At 44.1% G+C, this 13,594-nt stretch overlaps 1 protein-coding gene across 4 annotated transcripts in view; it reads left to right on the forward strand.

Moving 5' to 3' along the window:
* DGCR2 (DiGeorge syndrome critical region gene 2) overlaps positions 1-13,594 on the forward strand; it is an 86,927-nt gene that overhangs the window by 30,505 nt on the left and 42,828 nt on the right. For 2 of the 4 annotated variants that reach the window (XM_011958691.1, XM_011958693.1), the window contains exon 2: positions 4,604-4,726. The exons of the other annotated variants lie outside the window; for them this stretch is intronic. In XM_011958691.1, the coding sequence (XP_011814081.1) occupies positions 4,604-4,726 (123 nt within the window). The remainder of the gene's footprint in view (positions 1-4,603; positions 4,727-13,594) is intronic. 4 annotated transcript variants of the gene reach the window in all.

Raw genomic sequence — 13,594 nt, forward strand, 5'->3', positions numbered from 1 at the left:
CTCGTGATCCGCCCGTCTCGGCCTCCCAAAGTGCTGGGATTACAGGCTTGAGCCACCGCGCCCAGCCAATTTTGTATTTTTAGTGGAGACGGGGTTTCACCATGTTGGTCAGACTGGTCTTGAGCTCCCAACCTTAGGTGACCCACCCACCTCAGGCCCACCTGAAAGTGCTGGGATTACAGGCGTGAGCCACCTCTCCTGGCTATTCTGAATTTTTTTATGCGGTGCGAGGAATGGATCAAAGTAGTTGTTCTTTGTTCCTCTTTCTTCCTCGTCCTCCTTCTCTTGTTTCTTCCCCCTCTTCCTCCTCCTTTTTTTAACTTCATTTCGTAGATGAACTCCTTCCTTCTTCCTTTCTTTCCTCCTCCTCCTCTTCATTTTTCTTTCTTCCTAGTTTTCCAAGTACCATTCTGTTGGAAGGACTGTTCTTTCTCCAGGGAACTGCCTTTGCACTTCATCATAAATTAGTTGGTCACATATGTGTGGGTTTGTTTCTGCACTCTGTTCTGTTCTCTTGATCTTGATGTCTGTTTTTATGCTTGTGTCACACTGTCTTGATTATTGTTCTTTTGTAGAGGCCTCCAAGTGTGTTCTTTCAGTTCAAAGTCGTTTGGAGTATTCTAAGTCTTTTGTCTTTCTATATGAATTTTAGAGTCACTCAGTTTCTACAAAAAGTCCTGCTGAAATATTGATTGGGGTTAAATTGAATCTGTAGGTCAATTTGCATAGAATTGATATTAATCGTTTTGAATCTACTAGTTCATGAACACTGTATGTCTCCTTAAAGGTTTAGGTCTTTAAAAAATGTTTGTTTCTCAGCAATGTTGAAAAATTTTCAGTGTGCAGGACTTCACATCTTTTGTTAGATTTATACCTAAGTATTTCTTGTTTTTGATACTATTGCTAATGGTAATTTTTAAATATCTGAACTTATGGTAGAGTTTGTATAGAATTGATATCGATTCTTCCTTAAATATTTGGAGGAATTTTCCATTGAAACTATTTGTGCCTGGAGTTTCCTTTGAAGATTTTTAACTAAAAATTCAATTCCTTTTAGGGCTGTCCAGATTGTTTATTTATTTTAGAGTGAACTTTGTATTTCATCTTTCAAATAATTTGTGTATTTCATCCAAATTGTCAGATTTATTGACATAAAGTTGTTCATACTATTACCTTATTCTTCACCCCTCCTCTGTTAGCCTTTTTAATTTCTCTGGAATCCATAGTGATGATGCCTCTCTTCTGATAGTGGTTTTTTGTTTTTTGTTTTTTTTTTGAGACGGAGTCTCATTCTGTCGCCCAGGCTACAGTGCAGTTGTGTAATCTTGGCTCACTGTAACTTCCACCTCCCAGGTTCAAGCCATTCTCCTGCCTTAGCCTCCTGAGTAGCTGGGACCACAGGCATGCGCCACCACACCTGGCTAATTTTTGTATTTTTAGTAGATGGGGTTTCGCCATGTTGGCCAGGCTGGTCTCGAACTCCTGACCTCAGATGATTTGCCCACCTCAGCCTCCCAAAGTGTTTGGATTACAGGCATGAGCTACCACGCCTGGCTTGGTATTTTGTATTCTTTATTTTTTTTGCTGATCAGACTGTCTAGAGGTTTATTAATATTACTGATCTCATACAAACAACTTTTGTTTTTCTTACTTTATTATTTTTCTGTTTTCAATTTCAGTAATATCCATTCTCATCTTTATTATTTCTTACTGCTGGGTTTCATTTGCTCTTCTTTTGTGATTTCCTTTTTTTTTTTTTTCCAGGTTCAAGTGATTCTCCTGCCTCGGCCTCCCAAGTTGCTGGGATTACAGGTGTGCATCGCCACACCCAGTTAATTTTTGTATTTTAGTATTCGCCATGTTGGCCTGGCTGGTCTCGAACTCCTGACCTCAAGTGATCCGCCTGCCTCAGCCTCCCAAGATGCTGGGATTTACAGGCATGAGCCACTATGCCCAGCCCTTGCTGGTTTTCTATCTGCTTGTTCTATCAAGAGGGTTATTAAAATCTCTGACTTTAATTGTGGATTAGTCTGTTAGCAGTTATAGTAGTTTTCGTTTCATGAATTTTGAAGTTTCTTTCGTAAATTTTAATAGATAAGATACATAAACATTTAGGATTATGTCCTTTTGAATCAATCCCTTATCATTATTAAATGACCTTCTTTATTCCTGGTAGTATTTGCACTGAAGTCTACTTTGTGTGATATTAATACACTCCAGCTATCCTTTTTTTGAGACAGGGTCTCATTCCCGTTGCCCAGGCTATAGTGCAGTGGCACAATTATAGCTCGCTGCAGCCTCAACTTTCCAGGTTCAGGTGATCCTCCCACCTCAGCCTCTCGAGTAGCTGGGACTACAGGTGTTTGTCCCAATACCCAGCTAATTTTTTGTATTTTTGGAGAGATGGCATTTCGCCATGTTGCTCAGACTGGTCTCGAACTCCTGGGCTCAAGTGATCTCTCTGCATCAGCCTCCCAAAATGCAGGGATTGTGGGGATTACAGGAGTGAGCCACTATACCCTCCCTTCCAGCTATCCTTTGATTAGTGTTATGGTGTATCATTTTTTGTTCTTTTATTTTCTCTTATTTATGCCTATATAAAGTGAGTTTCTTTTAGGTAATATGTAGTTGTATCTTGCTTTTTTCCCTATGTACACATTCTGCCTTTCAGTTGGAGTGTTTAGATCATTCCGTATGCTTATTGATTAGGCAAGTTTAATTAAAATCTACCATATTACCATTACCATTTGTTTTCATTTGTACCATCTGTTTGTCTCCTTTTTTTTTTTCTTCTTTTGGATTATTTTTTGTTCTCTTCTATGTTGGCTTGCTTGCTATAACTCTTGTGTTATTTTAGTACGGTTCATCTTTAACTTATCACAGACTACCTGCAAGTGATGGACCACTTTACCTGTAGTATGAGAGCCTTAAAACAGTGTGCTTCTGTTTCTCTCTTCCCAGCTTTGGTACTACTATTGTCAACATTTTTCTTCTGTGTATGTTATAAACCCCACAATGTAGTATCTGTGTTTTTGCTTTTTCTTTTTTGAGACGGAGTCTCGCTCTGTCGCTCAGGCTGGAGTGCAGTGGCCGGATCTTGGCTCACTGCAAGCTCCACCTCCCGGGTTCACGCCATTCTCCAGCCTCAGCCTCCCGAGTAGCTGGGATTACAGGTGCCCACCACTACGCCCGGCTAGTTTTTTGTATTTTTTAGTAGAGACGGAGTTTCACCGTGTTAGCCAGGATGGTCTTGATCTTGTGACCTCGTGATCCGCCTGTCTCGGCCTCCCAAAGTGCTGGGATTACAGGCTTGAGCCACCGCGCCCGGCCTTGCATGTCTTCTTTTTCTGCCTGCTTTTAAGATTTTATCACTGATTTTAAGCAGTTCAATTCCAGTGTGACTTGGAGTTGTATTCTTTGTATTTCTGGCGCTTGCAGTTCATTGAGCTACTTGGATTTGTGGGTTTATAGTTTTCATCCATTCGGGAAATTTTCCCCATTGTTTCTTCAGATATTTTGTCTGTTCCCCCATGTATTACGGTGCGTGAGGTTGTTCCACAGCTTACTGATGATTTGCACTTTTTTTTCTGGTATTTTTTCATTCTGTGTTTTAGTTGAGAATGTTTCTATTGTTATGTCTTCACGTCACTAATGTTTGCTACTACAAAATCTAACCTGTTAATGTTCTGCAGTGTATTTTTCATCTTAAAGTGTTACAGTTTTTATCTCTAGGTAGTAGGTTTGTAAAGGGCCAGGCATTCAATGTTTTCAGCTTTGCAGGCCATATAGTCTCTCCTGCAGCTACTCAGCTCTGCTGCTGTAGCTTGAAAGCAGCCATAGACAATACATATTTGTGGCTGTGTTCTGATAAAACTTGATTTTAAAAACAGACGGGGGCTGGGCACAGTGGTATGTGCCTGTAATCCTGGCACTTTGGGAGGCCGAGGCAGGCAGATCACTTGAGGCTAGGAGTTCAAGACCAGCCTGGCCAACATGGCAAAACCCCGTCTCTACTAAAAATATAAAAATTAGCTAGGCATGGTGGCACATGCTTGTAGTTCCAGCTACTCAGGAGGCTGAGGGACGAGAATTGCTTGAATCCGGAAGGTGAAGGTTGCAGTGAGCTGAGAGCGCACCACTGGCACTCCAGCCTGGGTGACAGAGTGAGACTGTGTCTCAAAATAAATAAATACAGCCGGGCGCGGTGGCTCACGCCTGTAATCCCAGCACTTTGGGAGGCCGAGGCGGGCAGATCACAAGGTCAGGAGATCGAGACCACGGTGAAACCCCGTCTCTACTAAAAATACAAAAAATTAGCCGGGCGCGGTGGCGGGCGCCTGTAGTCCCAGCTACTCAGGAGGCTGAGACAGGAGAATGGCGTGAACCCGGGAGGTGGAGCTTGCAGTGAGCTGAGGTTGCGCCACTGCACTCCAGCCTGGGCGACAGAGCAAGACTCCGTCTCAAAAAAAATAAATAAATAAAAATAAATAAATAAATACATTCGTAAAATAAACAAATGGGAAGAGATTGATCTGGCCCATGGGCTGTGGTTTGCTGACCTACTGCCACTTCCTCAATGGCCTCTCACCCTTTGGTTCCACAGAGCTGCGGTGCAACCCTGGGCAGTTTGCCTGTCGCAGCGGCACCATCCAGTGTATCCCCCTCCCCTGGCAGTGTGACGGCTGGGCGACTTGTGAGGATGAGAGTGACGAAGCCAACTGTCCAGGTGAGTATGTTGCGTAGACTGGGTACACACCACCTTGTCTCTTCGTTGTAGCTGGGTGACTGTGCCTCTTGTGAGGGGTGGAGGTGTGTACTGTCTTAACACATTGGAAAGTTAGTTTGAGCCGACCCCTTCCTCTCTCTCTCTCTTTCTATCTTTTTAAAAAATAGGTGCCCAACCTAGGCAGATCCCAGAACTTACAAGATGGCAGGACTGTGGGGAGGCCTGTGAGATGCCCAGGAGGCCACACTTAAGGAGGCGCTGCACTCCCTGAACTTGTATGGTCTTGAGTGTGAACCCCTCCTGAGGGGTGGCACCCTGGCTGCCTCTGACCATATCCCCATCCTGGCTCTGGATGTGGCTGCCTCTTGATCCCGAGTGTGCTCTTTTAGACTGACCTTGGCACGCCCTCCCCTCCTGCTCACTTGTTCACCTGGAACTTTGCACTTGCGGGTTCTCTCCTGGCCATATGTAGCCTCCTAAAGATGTATGTAAAGGCCACAAAAAGGCTAAATCAGAGAACCAGGTTCTTTACCTGGTTTCTGCCCCAGCACCCTCAAGGAATACAGGGTACCCCATGAATAACAGTGTTCACTGGATCCGTTGTTCTCAACTTGTGTTGGGTGGGAGGTGTAGTGAGTACTTACATGCATGTGTATGAATATGTGAGACATACATATATATACATATATCCACGAATTTGTTTTTAAGACTAGGCGGTGCTGATAAAGCCACTAAGGGGAAAGTGTGTCTTACCCCAGCTTGAGAATCACAGGCCTAAATGCTTTGGTCAGGCATGCAAACTCCTTCACAAACTGGTTTAGGTCTGCTTTGCCAGCCTGATTTATCGCTACTTCCCCATCAGTGGCTCAGCTGGGCTGTTGTTTCCTGTACCCACCCCCATTAATAATCTGCTAGATGCGTGCTTCCTTTATGTTTTCCTGGAATTCCCTTGTTCTGTTTCTGCATAGACAAGCCCTGCTGTCCTTCAGGGTGTAGCTCAGATACTACCACAGTGGGAGAATGTCTGTGGTCCCTCCTTTTATAGATTGGCTTCTTCCAGTCCCCCATTTGTCCCTCTCTTACAGCATCAGAACCATTGTTAATTCTCACCATTCCTGGTGCCCAGGCTTGATTTTTCCATCCAGACTATGAGCTCCCAGAGGGCAGAGACCTTTCTCCTTCCTTAGTGGGACTTGGCCTAGGATATGAATGGTGTGCTATAATTCCTGTAGGCTTAGTACTGAAGGAAAACCAATTCATTCCAACCAGGGTATTAGGTAGGGCATTAGGTGACATTTGAACTTGAAGGAGAATTACTTGAACCTAGGAGGTGGAGGTTGCAGTGAGCTGAGATCATGCCAGTGCACTCTAGCCTGGGCAACAGAGTGAGATTCTGTTTCAAAAAAAAAAAAAAAAAAGGAAAAGAATGCTGTTTAGAGGGGGCCCCTCCTGATCATCCCTTCATCAGATTATGCATGTCTCTGGTGGAGGTATTTGCCTTTCCAAAAGGGAGTTTGGATGGTGTTGGCCCCATCAGGAGCCTCTGGGACAGCCCTTTGACTGGGAGCCTCTCTGATAGGTCTTTAGGGTCAAAACTCAGAGAAAGTGGAGTCCCAGTGGGCTTCCCAGTGCTTGGGCTCCTTTGGCTGCTGGGTTCCCTGGTTGGTCAGCCTGGAAACGACCATGTGGTTATGAGTGGGAGCCTCCCCTTGTCTGACTCATAGAGTGAGACCTTATATCCAGCCTCTTGGAGAATTCCTGAAGAGAGAACCAGATGATTCTTGATTCACTTTCAAATGGAAGCAGAGCTTATTTGCTGTTCTCAAAGTGCCATTTGGCTTTGCTTTTGTGGTTGTTTGTAATAACTGTCCTGTTGCACACACTGAACATAATAGTATCCACACTCATAGTTGCCGCCTTGTTAATTTTTCCACACTCTGAAGACTTGTTGAAGGCAAGGTTTGATTTCCCTTTTTGACCACATGGCCTGACATGGAGGAAGCATCAACTTTGCACTTGAGTATTGGCTTGAAGTTACATTGGTCGCTATATGTTTTCCCTGGACATTAAAATAAAATCTCTCACAGAAGCCGAGAGTTATGAGAGGTGGCCTGTACCAGGACTGAGCAGTGAAGGCATGACAATGAGGACCCGTGTGTGCAAGCCCGTTGAGACCCAGTAGGGCCTAGGAGTGTTCCAGGTGGGCTGAGGAGGCCACTGCCCTGGCAAGGCTCACCCTGCTTCCCCTTGACTCATGGTCCTGTGATTGTCCTTGTATAGTGCTGTGTCACAGTCTGGAGGGTAAGCAGATTGATTTTTTTTTTTTTTTTTGAGACGGAGTCTCGCTCTGTCGCCCAGGCTGGAGTACAGTGTCGCGATCTCGGCTCACTACAAGCTCCACTTCCTGGGTTCATGCCATTCTCCTGCCTCAGCCTCCCGAGTAGCTGGGATTACAGGCCTGCTACCACACCTGGCTTATTTATTTTTTTTGTATTTTTAGTAGATATGGGGTTTCGCCATGCTAGCCAGGATGGTCTCGATCTCCTGACCTTGTGATCCGTCCGCCTCGGCCTCCCAAAGTGCTGGGATTACAGGCGTGAGTCACTGTGCCCAGCCAAGCAGATTGATTTCTAATTGTTCTTAAAGTTGAGATTCTGAGCAAATTAGGTCATAAAAATGTACAAAGAATATGTAATACATATTTTCTTACTTCCCTGAATTAATAACTGCTAACATCTTGTGATTTTTTTTCTAGTTTATTTTAAAAGAAATTTTTTAAAAATCATGGATATAGAGTCAGGTCTTCATTGACACTCTCCCTTCCCCTAACCTCCTCCCCCTGCAAAAAAAAAGGAAACTCTTTGTGTTGGTTGGGGGAGTAGAGAGTTAGCTAATAACCACCTTTGCGCAAAAGCTGTGACCTTCCTTTGTATGAGGAGAGTTTTAGTAACCCTTTGGAAAGCCCTGGCCTTCTCAGTCAGGTTGCTTTTGAGCACAGACTTCAGGACTTCTGGAGTTACCATATGAGGTTACTTCATTGCCCTGCTAAAAGCCTACTAAAAAGGAATATAAAAAATGTAAAACCAAAGGGGACAAAAAAAGAGGAGAGATGTAACAGTAGATCAGTAATTTCTGCATGTTTTTGAAAAGAGGGAAATGGCATGTTAGGTACAACCTGGGCATTCAGTACCTTCCTGCTCCCTTCTGGGCTTGTCCCTGGGTTTCAGAGGCTGGAATGCTGAAGCAGTAGCGCTCAGAACCCTCTGGCAGCAGGCTTCTGTGTGTCATTTGCTCTATGACATGTGTCTTGGGAAATGTGGCAAGTGGGAGGGAGGTGGAACCTTTCTTCCTCAGGCCATAGTGTATGTGGGGGGGGGGTGTGCCTGGGCTTAGATTTTGTGGTGACTTTTTGCAGTGGCTTCTGCCTTCCCCCACTGGCCAGCTGTCTCAGGGCTGCAGAGCAGCTGCAGTATTGGCAGCAGATTTTTGCAGTTTCCTAACCTATAGATGGCAGTGGTAGCTTCCTGACTCTTGATGATGACTGTAGGAATTAGATGGAAGAGTAGAGTTAGCCTACTTTACTTTTGCTCACACTATATAGCCTTGCCAGTTGTTTTGAAAGCACCTGTTTTCTATATTAAACCCTTTGTGTTTGAAATGCCTTAGCATGGTTTCTGTTTTCCCAATAGAACCATCTTTGATATAAACGATTAAGAAAAGATGTGTAAAATTTTTGAGGGAGAAAAATTTGCAATTTTATTAAGGGACATTAAAGAAGACAGATAATCCCAGAACTTTGGGAGGCCGAGGCGGGTGGATCATGAGGTCAGGAGATTGAGACCATCCTGGCTAACATGGTGAAACCCCGTCTCTACTAAAAATGCAAAAAATTAGCCGGGCGTGGGTGCCTGTAGTCCCAGCTACTTGGGAGGCTGAGGCAGGAGAATGGTGTGAACCCGGGAGGCGGAGCTTGCAGTGAGCCGAGATCGCACCACTGCACTCCAGCCTGGGCGACTGAGCGAGACTCCGTCTCAAAAAAAAAAAAAAGAAGACAAATAAATAGAGGCAGAATGTTCTTGCCTAGGAAGACTGAATATTTTAAAAACTCATATTGTTCTGTGGATTCAGTGCCTCATTAAACCTCCTTGAGTTTTATGTGAAATGTGATAAGTTGATTCTAAAATGTTGAGGAGAATTAAGTCCTAGTATTTAGAGAGGTCATTGTGAAGAAGAATAAGGGGGGAGCACTTGCCTTGCCCGTATCAAGACTTACTTCAGAATTGGCTCAGGGAAATCCATATTCGGCAGTGAGACAGAAGCTGTCAGAAACAGACCTAAGAAGCTTGAATTCCAGAGGTAGAATTCCATATCGCTGTGCAAAGGACAGACTCTTCAAACATAGTACTGTGACGGTCGGAGAAGGATGCAGTTGGATCCCTAACTCACAACATACAGGAAATTCAGTTTTGGGTAAATTATAGGAGACTATCTTTAAGACCTTCTTAGGGAAGTATGCCTTTTTCTTTTTTTTTTTTTTTTTTGAGACAAGGTCTGGCTCTATCACCCAGGCTGGAGTGCAGTGACACGTTCTTGGATCACTGCAACCTCTGCCTCCTGGGCTCAGGCCATCCTCCTACCTCAGTCTCTCAAGTAGCTAGGACTACAAGCCTGCACCACTATGCCCGGCTAATTTTTTCATTTTTTCGTAGAATCAGGGTTTCGCCATGTTGCTCAGGCTGGGCTCTAACTCATGAGTTTAAGCAGTCTGCCTGCTTCAGCCTCCCAAAGTGCTCGGATTACAGGGGCGTGAGCCACTGCACCCAGCCACCTTTTTCTTTTCTTTTTTCTTTCTTTCTTTTTTTTTTTTTTCCTGGAGATGGAATTTCACTCTGTTGCCCAGGCTGGAGTGCAGTAGCGCGATCTCAGCTCACTGCAACCTCCGCCCCCTGGGTTCCAAGTGATTCTCCTGCCTCAGCCTCCCGAGTAACTGGGATTACAGGCATCTGTCACCACGCTTGTCTAATTTTTGTATTTTTAGTAGAGACAGGGTTTTGCCATGTTGGCCAGGCTGGGCTTGAACCCCTGATCTCAGGTGGTCTGCCTGCCTTGGCTTCCCACAGTGCTGGGATTACAGGTGCGTGAGCCACCACACCCAGCCTCTGGCTACGTTTTTCTTAATCACAGAAAATGTTCACTCTAAAATAAAAATGACCGAATTTGCTAGATTAAAATTAAGATCTCTTGTTTATTGAAAGACACCAATAGGCCAGGTGCTTATGCCAGGAATCCCAGCACTTTGGGAGGCCGAGGTGGGCAGATTGCCAGAGCCCAAGAGTTCCAGACTGGCCAGGGCAACTTGGTGAAATCCTGTCTCTATGAAATAAAAAGAAAAAATTAACCAGCTGTGGTGGTACGCACTTGTGTACCTCAGTAGGCTGAGGTGGGAAGAAACACCTGAGTCCCCGAGGTCAAGGCTGCAGTGAGCTGAGATTACACCACTGGACATCAGAGTGAGACCCTGTCTCCAAAAAAAATAACAAAACCCAAAACAAACAAACAAAAAACACCAGTAAAGACTGAAAAGATAAGCCGGAGTAGGGAGAAGATACTTGCAACACTTACAGCCTGTAAAGGATAAGGATTCTAATTCAGTGTATATAAAGAACTCCTATAAAGCATTTCATAGATGGTGATTCAACATAGAAAAAGACATTTAACCTTGTTAGTATTCTAAGACTACATGCAGTGAGATATACCACTTTACAGATGCTTAGACTGGCAAAAATTAAGATGTTGGAGAGGATGTGGATAGTGTGGAAATTTTATGTGCTGCTTTACACCCACTCTGGAATAGAGACATTATCTTGCAAAGCTGAACATTCTTATTTTCTGTGATTCAGGATTTCTATTTAGGGAAACTCTGGAAAAATTCTTGCAGAATTGTTTGTACAGTTTTTCCAGAGTGGGTGAAAAGGAGCAGATAAAATTCCAAGCCATCCACATCCTCTCCAACACTTGGTTTTGTCAGACATCTTAATTTTTGCTGTTGATATAGGTCTTGGAAATAACCCACATGTCTGTGCTCACATGATGGAATGTTATACACCAGCAACAGTAAGTGGTTGTTAGGTTTATGCAGCAACATGGATGAATCTTGAAAACAGAACGTCAGCTAAAAGCAAGTTGCTAAAAACGACATACAGCACAATGTAGTTAGAAGCAAAACAGATCATTCTATTACTTATAGAGACATACACATGTGGTAAACTAAAAGAAAAAAATAAGCGCAATGATACACAAAATTCTCGTTGCTGGTGGGGACACAGAGGGGAAGACTGGGAGAAGCAAAATGGAAGTTTATAGATGACCCTCGGGTTCCTGAGTCGGGTGTGGGGAGGTCGCTCACAACTATGCTTTCTTATTAGGCTTATGAATCTTACATATGTGCTACATACATTCTTTGAAATGTTTCACATATTATACAGCTTTTTTTCTTTCCGAAGAACAGCCAATGGGAGAGTTACAACTGACTTGGCATAGCAGAGCAGCTGCAACCATGGGCCTGCTTGAGTGAGAACAACAAGAAATGAGCAGCTTGCCCAGCAGCCCCCCAGAAAGACTCAGTTCTTGAAGGCTCTGAGTGCCAAGGGTGGCAGGCATCAGGCATGGGCATGGGAATGGGATAGGGATGGGTGGAATTCTGGAATTCTCTCTTGGCACCCGCATTCTCTTCTTCATTTTCCGTCACTGGGTGACTCCTGCTGCTACCAAAAGATGTGGGGTTTCTTTTTTTTTTTTTGAGACAGAGTCTTGCTCTGTTGCCCAAATGGAGTGCAGTGGTGAAACCACAGCTGACTGCAACCTCGAACTCCTGGACTCAAGCGATCCTCCCACCTCAGCCTCCTGAATAGCTGACACTACAGGTGTGCACCACCATGCCCAGCTAATTTTTAAATTTTTTGTAGAGATGAGGTCTCGCCCTGTTGCTGAGGCTGGTCTTGAACTCCGGGGCTCTAGCAATCCTGCCCTCAGCCTCCCAAAATGCTTACAGGCATGAGCCACTCTGCCCTGCAGGAGTTGATTTTCTAGACCGTCACTGTCCAGAGTAGTAGCCATGAGTCACATGTGGCTGTTTTGAAGGAAGATGTGCAGCAGGTGTAAAATACACACCAAATAGGAAAGACCTAGTACAAAAAAAGAATGTAAAACATGCCATGAATACTTCTTTATGTTGATTCCATGTTGCAATAATAGTATGTTGAATATATTGCGTTAAATAAAGTATTAAAGTTAATTTCATGTTTGTTTCTACTTGTTGACATGTGGTTTGCATTGTGTTTCTATTAGCACTAATAGAAAAGTCTGTAAAATAAGTGACACCAGATACAACAGAGGGGAGTCATGGAGGTTGAAAATAGAGGAATTAAGACAAACTCTCTGTAGTGACAAGTAGGACGCTCAGGACTATCTTCTGCCCTGCTCCCCAGATGTCAGCAGCCAGGTGTTTTCCCAGACAGGAGACTGGAGGAGTCTTTTCTGGAGACACTGGCACTTCACAGAAGAAGTAGAAAAGGTGTCACCATAATGGAAGGTTTCCAGGTGAAAGACCAGCTCTCCCACCGTGGTCCCTGACAAGTGTCTGGGCCACTAGTGCTCACAGAGCCTCTGGCTAGCTGGGTCACCTTCCTCTTATGATGAAAGACAACCAGTGCTGACCAGATCTAGAAGAAAACAACCACTGTGGATATTCACCAGACTCTGAACAAAGCATCCAGACCTGAAGGGCCAGAGCAAAGGGGCCTGAGGCAGTCAACTCTGCTGTATGTCATATCGTGGTTAAATGTGGGGGCTTGGAACCGGGGACTGGGGCTGCTCCCCTGCTTTCACCACTTAGTGGTTGTGATCCTTTGGGCAAATTGCATCCGTAAAATGGAGAAAATAATAGTGCCCATCACTTGGGGTTGTTGTGAGGATTAAATTACATGCTGCATGTAAAGGGATTAGACAAGAACGTAGCACACGGTAATCCCTCAATTAGCAGTTATTTTATTGATGTAATAAAACTTAAAAAAATGTTTTCTGACATTGATAAAATGGCAGTCTAGGAAGCTGCAGGCTCTCGTTCCACCATAGAAACATTAATAAGCAACTAGGGACTAGACGAAATCACTTTATAGAAGCTCTGGAAAACAGTCAGAGGTCTATACCAGCTAAGAAAATGCCTGATCAAGAAAAAGCCACATTCAAAATACAGATTGAATATTCCTTAACTGAAATGTTTGGGACCAGAAGTGTTTTGGATTTTGGATGTTATTCTGATTTTGGAATATTTGCATTATGCTTACCAGTTGAACACCCCCAGTACGAAATGCTCCAATGAGCATTTCCTTTGAGTACAACGTTGGCACTCAGAAGTTTTGGATTTTGGGCTGGGCTCATACCTGTCATCTCAGTGCTTTGGGAGTTCAGGGTGGGAGGATTCCTTGATGTGAGGATTATAAGAGAATACTGTTAAGAACTGTGCATGAACAAATTGCTTAACCTAAATGAAGTGGACACATTCCTGGAAACATACAACCTGCCAAGACTGAATCATGAAGAAATAGAAAATATGAATAGGACTGTAATTAATCAAGAGATTGAATCAGTAATCAAAAACCTCTGAACAAAGAAAAGTCCTGAACCACATGGCTTCACTGCTCAATTCTCCAGACATTTAAAGAATTAACACCACGGCCGGGCGTGGTGTCTCAAGCCTGTAATCCCAGCACTTTGGAAGCCGAGACGGGCGGATCACGAGGTCAGGAGATCGAGACCATCCTGGCTAACATGGTGAAACCCCGTCTCTACTAAAAATACAAAAAAAAA

Source organism: Colobus angolensis, unplaced genomic scaffold, assembly GCF_000951035.1.
Source record: "Colobus angolensis palliatus isolate OR3802 unplaced genomic scaffold, Cang.pa_1.0 Scaffold471, whole genome shotgun sequence".
Taxonomy (NCBI): domain Eukaryota; kingdom Metazoa; phylum Chordata; class Mammalia; order Primates; family Cercopithecidae; genus Colobus; species Colobus angolensis.